The sequence below is a fragment of the Mytilus edulis genome, chromosome 8 (assembly GCF_963676685.1).
Source record: "Mytilus edulis chromosome 8, xbMytEdul2.2, whole genome shotgun sequence".
Taxonomy (NCBI): domain Eukaryota; kingdom Metazoa; phylum Mollusca; class Bivalvia; order Mytilida; family Mytilidae; genus Mytilus; species Mytilus edulis.
In genome coordinates, this window is record NC_092351.1 from 86562711 (window position 1) to 86578624 (window position 15914).

At 31.7% G+C, this 15914-nt stretch overlaps 1 protein-coding gene across 1 annotated transcript in view; it reads right to left on the reverse strand.

The window, feature by feature from the left end:
* LOC139484483 (transient receptor potential cation channel trpm-like) overlaps positions 1 to 15640 on the reverse strand; it is a 39889-nt gene extending 24249 nt beyond the window's left edge. The window contains exons 1-6 of the mRNA XM_071268215.1: positions 15595 to 15640; positions 13614 to 13791; positions 8363 to 8505; positions 7732 to 7942; positions 4869 to 5046; positions 3661 to 3805 (exon numbers count right to left, since the gene is read on the reverse strand). Of these exons, the coding sequence (XP_071124316.1) occupies positions 3661 to 3805; positions 4869 to 5046; positions 7732 to 7942; positions 8363 to 8505; positions 13614 to 13722 (786 nt within the window). The 5' untranslated portion in view covers positions 13723 to 13791; positions 15595 to 15640. The remainder of the gene's footprint in view (positions 1 to 3660; positions 3806 to 4868; positions 5047 to 7731; positions 7943 to 8362; positions 8506 to 13613; positions 13792 to 15594) is intronic.
* Between the last annotated feature and the right edge of the window lie 274 nt (positions 15641 to 15914).

Below are 15914 nucleotides of genomic sequence, written 5' to 3' on the forward strand. Positions count from 1 at the left end.
TTGTCTCCCTTGCATCAAACAAACATACCACGCATGGACCCACACAAAAAAAGTTGTTTTTAACGTGCAGTAAGAGTGAAACTCTTTCTTCTCGAGACCCCTGACTCTTCCCTATTGTGACCGGACATGGCTGCATATTCATACATCCTGCACAGCCACTTTTACATTCATTTCAAAATATGAACAAAATATGAGCAATTATATGTCATGAATTACAATCTATTTGATATGGCCATGTTAAGATAATATGATGTCGGTATCTTTTTCTGAAAACGGTAGAGCTTAATTTCCCTGAATATCTTCCAGACTATTTCCAAAGAGTCTTCATCATTAACAAAATAAAAAGTATGATAGCTTCTAAAGTATACGTTATAGGTCTAACCACAACATTATGACATTTCTTAAAAAGATATTTCACCTATTTATGGGTCATAACAGCTACTCGGGTAAATTGTTAAAGGTATTCACATGTACCACAACAATAAAGCAGAATAACACACTTTACCAAAACTAATTAAATGAAAACAGAGAATTGACGAAGAGACAACAATCCGACTAAATAGCAGAAATAAGACGAATAATGTATATTAGTACTTGTTCTTTGAACTGGACTCCTTTAATGAACACCGAAAGCAAAGCTTCGTTTAGATTTTCAGATACATATTATAAGGATAGATCTTTCAATGGAAAATTTTTAATATCTTTTTATAATATTTTGCCGCGGATATTGTTTTAAAGCTGTTACCAACAATGCAATATGTACATTTGTTTGTGAACTATTTTAAAAAAGTTAAGTATTAATTTAGACTCTAAAATACTTCGGATTTGTAACCTTCAAGTGAAATACACTTGTTGAAAAAAAAGGATGTTATTTTTTTTATTTCAAGTGAAATAATTCAATGCATGCACATTTTGTATTTAAATATATCTGTTTGGTGGTGGATGAAAACGTCAACTATCACACAAGGGAGTATAACCAACTAAGAAATGCTTAATTATCTGTAGATTGATTTTTCTTATATGAATCGATGTGTGGTATTGATTTTACCTGGTTCAAATTTAGTGGCAAGTATTTCATATATGCGCAGGTTCTGAGATAGAAAATCAAATTATTCATTAACTTATGGTCTTAGAAAATAAACGATTGCGGGATGAATGACAGGAAGACTTAAGACGTATAAGGGTAAACTTGTTGTCAGTAACTGCAAGTACTCTCAGATCTTTACTTACTAGTGTATTTTCAAGTGTTGTTGTGATGTACCCGGTCACGTTCACTCTGTTTATTTTCTGTTATGGTAATTACAGTTTCTAGTTTTGGACATGTTCATTTTTTCGTTGTAAAGTTTACGCAAATCAAAGTTAAGCTCCGTCTTTAATCGACATAAGTTGGAATGACCTTTTAAGGAGATAGATAAGTGACGCTCCATGCGTGACTAATTTAGTTAAACTAAACCCCATTTGTAAATAAGTTGATTTTAATCGGAATAAAATGTATTCAATTCAGTGCTAATGCTTCATGTTTGTCAGCATTAAATCCAATCAAAGCCGTAACTCGCCACTTTTAAAAGTGAGGCAAAGAGGCAAACTATATTAGACGAGCAAAGCAAGAGCGACGCGAAAAATAAAAAATGACAAGGGGTCTGGCGGTCGCTCAGGGCTTCCAGAAGCTGTGATAAATGACGCAAACTCGTGCATTATGAGCATTTTCCAGACTCTTTATTTCTCTTAAACGCAGTAATTTTGCTATATTTTTCGACAATATATATAGATTAATTGTAATTTAAAATTTTAAGGTTTTAGGGAGAACATCAAAAGACCAATATGTAGGATAAAGCAAACATGTTAATTTTCATAATCATTAATACAGGATCTTGTTTTAAATGTGTTTTTCTTTTTCTTCGTGATGGGTTTGGTATAATTACCACTGACCAGTTCAGTCTAGAAACAGCTGCTTCATGTTGGTAAATGTGTTTTTAACCAATCTTACATGCCATAATTTCCTTATTTTTATTTATTTCATAATGTCAATGTTCACACAATTTAGTATTCCGTGTCTATAAATAGTCTTGATCGGGAAAGCAAGATTTAGTTTGCCTGTTGGTTGCCTAGCTATCGTAAACAACTCGATATTGTAATCCCAGTGCGTAATTTTTATTTCAACTTTTACGTTTGCATCAGGACGAAGTTAAAAGCGAAAAAGTTCATATTTTTTAGAGTGACATTTGTTACTTCAAACAGAAATCGCTTTTATCTTTTAAAAATGTTTGGCAGTTAAAGACCGGTTTCTAATACAAAAAAATCATACAATTGAGTGAACTAAGTATAAGCTTCGGGAAGATAAGAAAATATAACATACTGTTAACAAAAATACGGTAGTTAATGGTTAAATTAAAGCTTAATAGCTGCCTAGAAATCTTAATGAGTTAAAAGACTTTCATTTTAGTCATCTCTGGTGTATTTCTGATGGCTATATTTAAAGCGATCCCAGACGAAATATGCTTAGTGCTGCTAAAAAACGGTCGTCTTTCTGGAACGTTGCGATCAACACGCTTCCGTAATCGTAAATAAAGGTAAGACAAATATATTTCGTGCACATATATTACAATTTGAAACAAAATACAATCTTTGCTTCAGAGATATCTACTTTTATCTGACTTTTCTGTCTCCAAAACATTGATTCGGAATGTTTTAGGAAGTTCATTTTTCCATATTTTGTACAGTAGCAGATACAAAGTCTTTGGCGTCGCAATCCCACAGAGTCCCTACACATATAGGGATAATAAAAGGAATGATGTATAATATGACTATTATGAGTGCATTTCTTTATACCACACACGATGCAAACAGCATGCAAATGTTTTGCAAAGTATACATACATTTTGACAAACTATACACGCCCTAAACATGCGTTTACAGTTTGTCATTCTTCGTTTGTTTGTAAAAAATCTATTTGTTTCTATCTTCAACCTGATTACACGATGTTATTGTTTCTACTTTTGTAATAAGTATGTTTTTCCAACAACATGTGCATGTATTATCGGAGGTTCAAACCGGGTCAGTAAACACTGATTAAACGATGTATTTGTTTCAACATTTGAAGAGTTTTGCAAACGATAAAAAACGCTACAAAACGTTTCCAAAATTTTTGTTGGAAAGAAATTTAAAACTTATTAAAAAGGTAATGTTTGGGGTATATTTGTTCCTTAATTCATCGAAATTATGAAAGAAAACACACGAATGATATACTATAATGTCATAACAAGTATTGAAATTTTTGATACAGTTGTCCTAAATGTAGAAAATAATAAGAAATATAACATTGAGTGACATGATTAGGATGTTGTGTTATTGTTTGTTGTGTTATCTATGTTAATCATGAGAAAGATTTACTGTGGATTCAGTAATATACGTTGGATACTAATTTTTGTGTATTTCGTTGGAACATGGAAACCACGAATTTAAATGATCAACGAAATACAGATTTTCTAAAAGAATGTATCCAGAATGTGTCAAACAACGAAATTTAATATCCACGAATATGCAAGTTTTCGTCAATCCACGTAAATTGAAACCACAAGCAAATAAATGAATCCACGGTATATACAAACAAAACATTTTATGATTTGATTTACAAGTCAAAGTCTCTTTCGAGAACATTACCTTTTCTTGTTTGTCTTTCTTCAGAAACCATTCCGACAGTTCTTCTATGTCTTTTAGTAACATTTCGGAGACCTCTTCAAAATAATCCTTGATTTTATCAGTGATATCTTTTTTGGTCATCTCACCATCAAGACCATTGCCCTCTCTTTGAAAAAAAAATTTAAAAAAAATGGTTTCAATTCAATGAATATTCAGTAGATCGTGAACAAGAAGCCTCCAACCTATGCATGCCGCCTGTTAACAAAGGGGACGATGTATGGGTGCACGATGATCCAATTTATCATACAAATATGTTTAGGAAAACTAAAAAAGTTGCTGATAATAGTCTTAGTTTTATGAAAAAAATAATTTCGTAGGTTACTTTTTCTTTTTAACTTCTCCTTGTTTCTGATTCATTGACCTTAGAACTGGCTCTCAGTACATATTGCATGTGCTTTTTGTGTACCTAAACGGGCTATGAATAACTACTTTTATTTACTGATAACAGTTACATGTATATGTACATTTCTATTTCTTGATATTAACTTGGTCTCCATTTTATTCAAGATCAATGCTCCCTATGCGCATTTTATGTATAATAGTTTATTCTTTGGTTGAGGATCATTTGTTATCGGATTCACCTTTAACAATAAAATAACTCTGATGAAGATATACTGTTTACTCTTTATTTTCAATATGATTGATAGAAAATAGAAAGGTTTTGCCCTATTTTTTGTTTTGTTGTATCTATATTTTATAAAATGGATATAGGAAAATGTGGTGTGACTTCCAATGAGACAACTCTCCATCCAAATAAAAATTAATAAAAGTAAACCATTATCGGTCAAGGTACATTCATCAACACGGAGCCTTGACTAACGCCGAACAAAAAGCTTTAAAAGCTCCCCCTCCCAAATTACTAGTGTAAAACAGTTCAAACGGAAAAAACAACGGTCTAATTTATATAAAAACGTGAAATACACAAACAGACGATAATCTCTGAACATCAGATGAAAAACTGTTTATTCATGCATTTCTACTTGTTTGAGTGATTATTTCAAAGCATCGCATTTAAGTTATCTGGTTGATTAAGTAGCAACAGTGCGATTTGAGTATTAAAGAGTACAAATGTCTTCACGATATGAAGCAGTGCAGTTTAGTTAATATGCTGTATTTGAATATTAAGGGTTTTTTTATCATGGAAAAAAGAAAAAGTAAGATCAACTAACCTACACATGCTAGATTTACGACAGTAATAAGTTACAAGAAAATCTGCAGCTCCTCCCGATCCACCAATTACTACCACATGATTGTCTTGGCTCAGTATCCTTTTGGCTGTTTTAAGTGCATTGATTCCTCCCTCAATTAGCACTAAAATAACCGGCAGTATTTCTTGTGTTTCGAGATCTGCATGTACAAACAAGTAAAATATTACGAAGAGTTAATTTGACAATATTTTTTGTCAGAGACTACCAAAATGCAATTCAAAGCAAGTGCATAGGTTGTTGTAACAGTGTTATATATGCATTATACATGGTCGTGTAAGTTCAAAATAGTGGCGTAGCTAAGCCATTTCTACGTGTACGCCCGAAATTCGACAGGTGTGTGTGGTTAATGGGTTTGATTGGGCAAAGCCCCGAGGAATATAACGAGTTATTGAGAATATTATATTATTTCTGTCATTAAGAACTCAATAGCAACATATGATTGTATATATACTTAACAGTCTAATTCATGAAGAATCCTGTGGGACCCTAAGTTTCGCCAGTAATTATTGCTTTCAGTCAAAAAGTGTAATCGTTAACTGCATAAAGTGAATCCCATTCATCAGTAAAATACAGGATAAAAAAAATCAAACGTTTTCTTTAGATTTTTTTTCTTGATTACTTGAATATCAGCTACTGCCCAAATTTCATGACAATCTGTGAACGTTTATATTTATCATATGAAAAAAAATATAATCCCAGACCTCTGAGAATTGTAATTTAAAAAAAAAGACAAATCGATCTGTCAGTATTATACTAAAAAAATGAACAAATAAAATTATACTTAGTCCGTTTCTGTGTGTGTTACATTTTAATGTTGTTTCGTTGTTCTCCTCTCCTATTCAATGCGTTTCCCTCAGTTTTAGTTTGTTACCCCGATTTTGATTTACGAGTTTTGAACAGCGGTATACTATTGTTGCCTTTATTTATATACTATCAAAATTTAGCTTTATAAATAAGTCGTGAAAAAAGCTTTTGCAAAAAGGTTCCGTAAAATTGGTTGAAGGTATGAAAAGAAATTGATTCGAAACAAACTGTATCCCCAGACTGTTTCTATACTTATATTGCTTTAAACACTTTTATTAGTAAAATTAAAAAAAACATATATTTTCTTTTCATCATAAAGCTCTACATACTCTTATGATCATAAAAAGCTTCTGTCGAACTTCTATTTTCATGAAGGTTTGACAAAGTTATTGGTGTTTAAAGTGTTTTTAATACTGAGTCGTAAGTATTGAAGCCGACGACGACGAAATTTAGGATCGCTCCATCTCGTTTTCGCGACATAAATGTTACAGGCTTGACAAAAATACAAACCACACATCAAATATAAGTAGATAATGAATGAATAGCTTTAAACAAAGGGAAATGATTAAAAAATGGAAAACAACACGTTAAATAATTTAGTGCGTCCGAAGCCCTTTTCTGGCTTTACCTTCATCAGGAACGCTCAAAGCCAAACATTTAAATCTCGCAGTAGACTCAGAGCTGATATCCGTAAAACCACTCAAGTTAAGATATCCAATAGTAGTATTAATTCATCGTAGGACATGTAGTCCGTTCGGAACAAATCTTAACTTAAGTAGCTTTCTGCATACGCGCCTGGACTATAACCGAAAATGAATACATATACCATATGATACCATTTGATTAAAAAGTAAATTTCGTCACTTTTATCTTCAAGATCTTCCTAATTCAAGATCATGTGCTTCCAACCAGTTCTATTTAGTTTGTGTAAAATAATTTTTGTGCAAAATTCAAGTGTACGCCCGGGCGTTTTGACGTAAACGTAGCTACGCGCCTGTAAACTAATCTTATCAGGTTATCATTAATCATTGGATATTTTAGTTTTGGATGAGAAATATAATTTGTTGTTGCTGAAGTTGGTCAATTCAACTTACATACTAGCATTGTTTCAGAAAAAAAACCTCGTTTTTTTCAATTAAGACTGTGTGTGTTGTTTATATTTTATGTAAGTGTCAGTGTTGTTCGATTTGTGCGCTTGACTGGCTTAAGTACCGCATAATAAGTTGGCGGACATCTAACCTGGTTGATGTTTAAGGCATCACTAGTCACTTGAATACCAACTGATTTATGTGAAACTTATTAATAATTTTGAGATGTAGTATGATAACATGTTGCATGTAGTTTTCACAGACAATTGGAATTTAACTGCTTACGTACTCTGCACAATTGTCAGCTAATTTGTGTTTTAAATTACACAAACAAAACAAGAGTAACATTATCTATGAACATATTTCTCCTAATTATACATATTGGTAAAGTCCTATTACTAAACGGTCTTTTAAATATTTTCTTGAGATTCCTGTTAAACAACTTTTTGAAAGGATCATGCTAACGATGGTTTTGTTCTTCCAGTGAATAAACAAACTACTGATCTTATAATTACGATTCCCTTACATTGATATATTCTTGTCTCAAGAATTGTTGCAGAAAACATATAATGTACATCGACATTATGTATAAAACCGATTTTCTGTAGTCATGAATTGTTTAAATTGGTTGAGTATAAAAGTGTTTTATTAATTATCGCAATGTTATAGAAGTGTTGTATTACTTATCTCAATGTTCTATTTAACTTTATTATCCCTACGTGTACAACTTGACCAGAAACATAAACTTACAAACTTGTGTTTTCAATTTTACAGATTTGACAGTATTCAATGCTGCAATTGTACCTGTTTGAGAAGAATCAAATGAATAAGTACTAATGTATTCTTCAAATACTCCTGCTCTCTTTCTCACTTCTCGTCAGTTTTACGTGTATTGTTTTAGTTCGTTGCAAATTAACATTAATTTATAATACCTCTTTCTTTGATATTGATGTTCAATAAGAAATGTTCGAAAGCTTCTCTACATGTAGTCTCTCTTCCGTTTTTACTTCTTTTGCCGTTATTGGTGAAGATAAACTGGGTATGAATTGGATCTAATTCCTCTGGCATAGATATGCATGGGATTTTAACCCAATTGTCCTTTTTAAGTCTCTTAATCGAAATAACTTCGTGGTGTTTGTTTTCCTTATAAAAATTGAATTAAAAATTATTTCCGTATTATTATGTTCCTGGTTAAGCTCTCTTTTAACAGTAACTCAAATCGACAAGCAATACTTGAGAATACACACGAAGAATTATATCAGGTTTACAAGATAATATTTAACTCACCGATTGTTCTTTAAATTTCTTGTACCAAGTCAGGAATATGACACTTGTTATCAAATAACACGTATCATGTGTATGTTGCTTTTTTTTTGCATTTGAGTTTTCCTATTATACATGACGTATTTCTATCGGTTTAGGTTTGTAACCTTGATTTTTTACCCTTTCAATCGGTCAATGGCTTTTAATCATTGATATGACTTTATTTACTAAATTGAGAAATTTTTATAAGGAACATGCAGTTTCTTTGTTCATGTATGATATGAATTAATGGGCGCTTACTTTTCGATTCTCATCATAAAATTGTTGTGGCAGTATTCCAACTATTGGAATGTGGCAGTTTTTTATAGCTATATGCGCATTTACTGCTTCCTCAATAAACTGTACTGTTCCTGATTCCGTACCACACGTAACAATCCAAGATTCTAAAAAAAAAGACAAGTACACTCTTTACATTTTTGAAGAGATATTCGTTTCCATGCTTTTCGAGATGTTTACTAGCATCTTAAGATTTTCATACCCTTGGAATTGTTTAATTATGATATAAGTAAACCCTTACCGCATGTAATACATACTTTTCTATCTATGATATACATAAAATGAAAATAGTCATTTAATATGTAGTTGAACATTGTAGAATGTGGTACAAAAATAACGTCCTTCGATAAACTATTTACGTTCAGAACTGAAACAGTTACATTAATATGAATCGAGCTTGGTTTATAAACAAAAACAAGTGGGATGGTAAATCGTACTCAAGTCATTTTTATTTAAAGAAAAGAGGATCATGATATTGGGGATATTATGTATAGTTGTGCAAATCGTGATAGAAGCATGAAATTAGGTATGAAGGTTGACTAAACGATAACTAAAAAAGAATCAGCTGTTGGCCAAAAAAAAATCATTTTTACAAGATTGGCACCGCTCATTTTGCAAATGGTGTGGTATCCCATAGGCTATATTTCGTAAATCCTTTGAAAGCTGTGTTATAGATACATTCAAAATTGAGTTTTGATAAAACGTAAATTACAGTTCCAAAAGTACGATTAAACAACAAATATATGATTAAAAAGTTACTTCCGGTTCCAAAATGTCGGCAAAAACGTTGAAAACGTTTGATTAAACGTACACTATAGTTCCTCAACTACTATGAAACAAAACAAAACTGACAAATAAGTGAATTCCGGTTCTAAAATGCTGACAAAAACGTTAAAAATGGCTACACTTCCTAAATCCTTTTAAAGCTATGTCGTAGAATCCAATGTAAGTTTTGATTAAATGTAGATATCTGTTCAAAAAGTACGATGATACAATAATTACATGACGATAAATTGATTTCCCGTTCCGAAATGGCTACAAGAACGTTGAAAAATACACTTTTCTCTTTTTTCTCACTTTTTTCTAATTTACAAGAGATATCACTCACTTTAATAAGCTCAAATACCTTGTTTGTTTCCAAAAGTCAACTTGCATTTCTTATAATTGTCTGACAATGTCAAATATAGAAACCAGTACATTAAAAACCAGAACACTAGCGTTTACATTTATCAACATCGCTTGATGTTTTGCATCCGCAGTTCAAAGAAATCCATTTTGGTTTCGAACTGTCATTGGGTTTTTTTCTTTCATCCAAACCCAGTGGTCATGACTTGGTACGTGTACCTGTTGAATGCATAAATCCGGTGGAGTCAAACTTGATATGCGTCTCTTTTGGTGTGCTCCGGATGAGAACCTCTAGTACAGTAGGTGGGATAACATCATAAGGGTGCTGATTTCTGGCAAATGATTCAAATTATGCCTTGTAAACAGCAAATGTTGATTTTGCCATACAGGATGCACACAAATGCTTCTATGATGTCCATGTCTGTGTCTTCATTCGGAATGAATACGAGCAAAAAGATCCTTTACATCTGAAAATCCTTCCCATGTCTGCCAAGCTGACCTCTGCATTTTCCCACCAAATGTTGACACAGTGTCACATTCACAGAACACATGGAATGAAAGAATAGCAGCTGCACGAGAACCTAAAACATTTGATATGTCATATATATGAAGCCATCGAAGTCTTTATTTCTTCAAAAACCTATCCAAAATGTGTCCATATCTAATACTGCGAGAGCTGCAATCCCTAATACTTCTAAATATTTGTCAGTACTACTAAAAACTACTTCTATCAACTATTTTCAGCAGCAAGCTTATCATGAGACAAATATACGTGTATCATCATCTGCTTGTTCATGGTTATTTAAAACGAAATAGCTGGGAAATACACGTATTGGAATAGCAAAGAATATTTCACCTTCAGTAACATAACATTTGTATAAATCTCTAAAAAGCAATTATGTCGGCAAGAAACTTGAACAATTCAGTTGTGTTGTCATCTTCAAGAGACTACTCCAAACCCTTGGCGTTCTACAAGAAACAACAACTTCCCGTCTAGCACATGCACTTGCTTTTTCTTGGTCCAGCCTTTAAATTATTAATTTAGTAAACATCAAACACAATGTCTACTCTTAAATACTTATCGGTGCAAGATTTTAACTAAGGCAGTAAGAAATTTTTTGCATAATCATCAAATATTTTTGCACGTGGTGGCCTGGAAATAACCATTGCTGGCCAACCAACGATAAATGCGTCAAAATTTGAATCAGTTGAAGGCAAATCGCACAATGTTTCCAATATATCAATTTGCTGTGATCTAATAACACTGTTTAAAGTGATATCCGTAGACAAAAAAAAGGAGGAGTAATTTCCTTTTTCGCGGATACAGCAATCTTCCAAGTCAGACTGTCTACTTTGACAAGAAATGTTCCTCAGTTTTGTTTTTGGCAAAGACGATTCCAGTTTCATTTTACAGCTTTAATAGGAATTAGTTCTTTTTTATCTGGTTATAAAACACAGATTCTCCGTCGTTTTGCATTTGCTGCAAAAGATCTTCGTATTGTTTGGACCCAATATCTTGGAGGTTTATACATATCTCACCTGCCTTCGGTTCAATAATTTCTTTAAAAGCATCAGTTTTGTACAAATATGACGACTGTTCTAGAAAAAAATGGACGTCCAAACTCGTTCAAAAAAACGTTTGTGTTTCGGAGAGTCTTCATGATGTCGTTCATCTGTTTTATAATGACTCAAATCACTAGATTTTTCAAATTCATCTACCAGTCTACTGACTTCCATCCATACATCGTCTCACAGGGGTCTGTAGTGTCACCAACATTGCCCTTCACAATTGCATTATTCTGCTTTTGTGCACGATCAATAGTGATATAAGAAAACAACTTGCTGGTCTTACGTACCGGGAAATTGCAAATTTCGTTGCCACCTTGTGGGTGATGTTCGTGAAGGGAAGTCATATCTCAGAGATGGATCAGTAACTACCGAGCATAATACGAACGATCTGGACCCAAAAAATGCGGTGACAAGCTTGATATCGCTGATTGTGAGGTACGATATTTGTCTCATAAAATGTGCTTACGACCGACAGCACATTAAGTTCTTATAGATTCCTAATTGAACGCCATACATTAAACTGTGGACGAGATGACTCTCTTTCCTTACGCCAGAATATCAAATAATTGAAAGACACATGAGTCAAGAGCTATATTTTCTGCGTTTTGACATTATTTATTGAAGCAAATCACTGATGCGCACGTGTAATCCTAGGTACATTTGAATATACCTGAAAAGAATAAGACATTCTAGTTGTTGCATTATTGGCTTCATGCATTTTATCACCTTTTTTTAACAAGCCATTTCATTGTACTATCCACAAAACTTAACGATAAACTTATCTTCTCCGTAAATATCTGGCCATTCTCACTGAATTTGCTGAGCAAATACCAAAAATTGGTGATCTGCAGCTATAGTAGTATTTGGCCGGGATTTAGAAAGTTAACCACTTTTTTCACCTTATCCATCGAATGCTTGATCGGTTCAACTGGGCGTGTTTTCGAACAATGACATCATAGAAGTTACACTTACTTGTATGGAAGAGCATAGACGTCCCAGATATGTTTACGATTTTCAAATTCTCGTCTGTTAGATGAACAACGATTTACATCATTGTGCACTGGTAGTGGGTGCAAATCACACTGTATGTCTATGAATAGTTTGCAAATGCGCAAAAACTGATCAACGCATTTCTTTCATAACCTTACAAATGTTATCGTACCAATTCATAATATCATTATAAATCCGAAAGCACCAAGTAAATTGTAACTAGTTTAAATCTTTATGTGTGAATTTTGTTAAATTTCGCGCATACGCAAACACCGAAAAGTCAAATGATTATTAAATACATGTAGGTCATATGAAAGAAATTTAGTTACCAATTGTGTTTACTCAAACAAGGTCATAGAAAAAGTTTTCCAGAAAAATAAGTATTTTCAAACTAGAAAAAGTACATAATATTTGAGATGAATCCTATTGATTTTATTGAAAACGATTTATCTAAAATGTATACTTTGCTACTGTGCATGACAATCTTGCTATTCCAGTATTGGCCAATCTGACTTTCTAATAGAAAAAAAATTCTTTCAACAAGTGTATCACATGTGTATGGTAATGATAATAAGAAAGAAGAAATGGCTTTATACACTTCTCAAAATTGTCACCTTAGAGCATGTAGAGTTCAAAAATGGATTACAAATAAAAAAAAAATTTCTATGGGAATTTCATATCTGATAATGATAAAAGCTAGCGTTCCAATGATAAAAAAAAAAACGTTTGAAGAGATAATTCTAAAATGTATGTTCCCATTGGAAAGTTTAATTTCTCCATGAAAAATGTCTAACTTCTAATAGTTAATTCTATTTCTAAAGGAATTTTAATATTTACCACTGTAAAACATGGTTTCCCATAGAAATATTAATACTTTGCATGTAAAAATAAATGTACTTTGTTACCCAAATTTTTTATTAACACGATAATGTAATAAAGCTTTAGTTTGAACATTTTAACTATTTCAGTTGTTTATATAAAACAGGTTAAACAGGTTTCTTAAGAATGCTTTTCATTTAAAAACTTAGCGACTAATGAATATCATGGCTTTTGAAAATTTGTCTGTTTCAAATTATGTTTCGTTAGACTAAAACTTACAAAACATTCATGTTTTAAACATATAACATTTACTTTCTTTTAGGGCTTCTTAACTGTCCGTTCCTTTTTTTACGGAGAAAAAAATCATTTTAAAATTTGTCAAGCGGTACAAGAATCAGCAAAACAATCAACTGATATTGATGTATGTGTATATGTGTAATAATGTATAACATATAACTATCATGACTAAAGGATATAAAGATTCAATGTACATAAAAAAACATTAACTAGATGATTATTTTTGTTTTAATCCTGAATTTTAAAGGTGAGAATGAATGTAAACATAGTAAAAAGTGTCAGTTTTTATGTTAGTACTATTACAATTCTTTCTAAATTGTGTTTTCAATGAAAAAATAGCATATCATGCAAGGGAATTGACATATGAAGTACTGAATGAAATAAAAAAAACGTTTATTTAAATAGAATAGCTTACCAGTACTAATGACTGCCTCGATCAAATCTCTCTTTAATTTACTGTTGTCTTTTATATTGAACTGATGCTCTATTCCTGTGATTGATATCACTGCCTCAGGTTCAGGCATTGACCATTCTATAGGCAGATCGTGTAACAAGAGTTCTTTACCCCAATTATTGTCAGGAATGTTTTTATACTGAAACACAACTTGTTTTACAGTGCATTGATAGATGATTAAACAATAAACAAGGTATACATAAACTGAGAAAAAAACAATCATTTTACGAAATTATCGTCATTCAAAAGCATGAGAGCAAGAATGTCTCCCAGACGACATTTAAAATATATGATAATGTATAATGCATAAAACGTTATGAACAAGATATAAGATTACAATCAGATATTCATTTGCAGTGTTACATTAGACAACGACATATAGACTTTGCTCTCAGAGTCGATTTTTTATATATATCATGAGTATAAATAAGAAGATGTTGTATTAGTGAACAACAGACAACTATACACCAAAGACATGGTGTGTTAAAGGTAACAAAACTATTGGTCAAAGTACGCCCTTAAACATGCAGCCTTGTTTCAATACACACAGCAAGTTATAAGGAGCCCCAAAATTCAATTCAAAAAAACAATTATGATCCTCTCTTAAATTTTTAATTGCCAATATAGATATGAATGCCATCAACTTGGGTATTATCATTCATCACAAATTAGTTCAACCGAAAATACCTCCTTATTTCAAAGATAAGTCTTTACCAATCATTTCTCATACTCATACTAAACTAATTCCAACTAAAACTTTCAGCTACAAACACGTATCGGCGACTTCAGATCTATAATTCCTGATTGCAACTGTTCTACACAGCTACTTTTGCAAAGGTACTGTTCCTTTACTGAAAATCTGTAGTACATGAAATTTACTTTTAATTCTTAGTACTATTTCTTTATTTAAGAATTATTGTACTTATCATTAGGTATTTGTATTTTCCAATACTTGATTTGTATTCAAAATATCAGTACAAAAATAATACAAATTGTTCACAGTATTCCATGTTTGAACATCATACCTTTATGAGATTTGAAAAAAGACAAACTTTTCAAATGATGAAAATGTAACGGTGCAACCAAAAATCTGTAGTACTTAAATTTCAAGTACAAATCAAGTACTGTAAAATACAGGTATCTCAATATCACAATAATTATTAAGTAACAAAATAGGACTGAATTTAAAGAGAAGATTTCCAGTACTATAGTTTTTTGGTACATAAATAGTAGCTATGTAGTTCCACATTCTTCATTTATGTAAAATGGCTGAAACCAAATCTCTGACTTATTAATTAACCAGTGTATCAATGCATACTTCATGTACTAGAAAACAACAAAAACACTATGTACAAGTGCAAAACATATTAAAAAAAAATAGGAATCAACTGTTAAATTATCCAATGAAAAATATACATTTACAAAGCAAATGCATATGATTAAAAAAATCTAATCAATTTGAATAGTTAAAAAATATCGAGTTATTTACACAAGGGTCAAATTTATTTTGCGGAAATAGATGATTTAATTTCTAAAATGAAAATTAAGTTTTCAAATCTGCAAAGGCCTTCAGATGTTTTCTTTAGACCATGTTTAAGTGTAACGTTTAATCGAATTTTTGGGTAAAAGTAAGATTTTTGTTAACTAAAATTCCCCCCCCCCCCAAAAAAAAATCAATTCAAGTTTTTGACTTAAATCAATTGTTTTGATACGAAATTAACACTTTGTAAATATTAGATTGTTTGGGCATTAGCTACCTTTATTCAGTGCTTCCAATTTCATCATTTATTGAAATACTTTGCCTTTTACCGTTTCTTTTGTTGACTAGTATACTTTACAAATATGTTGACATTCAATTCAATTATATTGCATCTAAAATAACAATTACAGTAAAAAATATATGAATAAAGAATTGAAATGAATGTAAAACCAAGTTACTTACAAAAACTTCCGTGAAATTCGGTTTCTTCTCAAATATAAAGGAGGGATTTGGAATACGTCTGTAATCGTAAACATAAACATGTTAGTTTTTCGTTTTGTTTTAATGCAATGATGATGATAATAATCATATTTCTAATATAATACAATTTCAATAAGTATGATGTACAGTAACTGGTAAATGATAAGGCAATGGTGTATTCATTTTAAATTACTTATACACATTGATTGTAAAATACTTGATATTGTAAAGATAAACCCCTGACGTATTGTGATGAATCTCTAGTGTGTTCAACAAAATGTGACACTTTCTTGAGAAACATA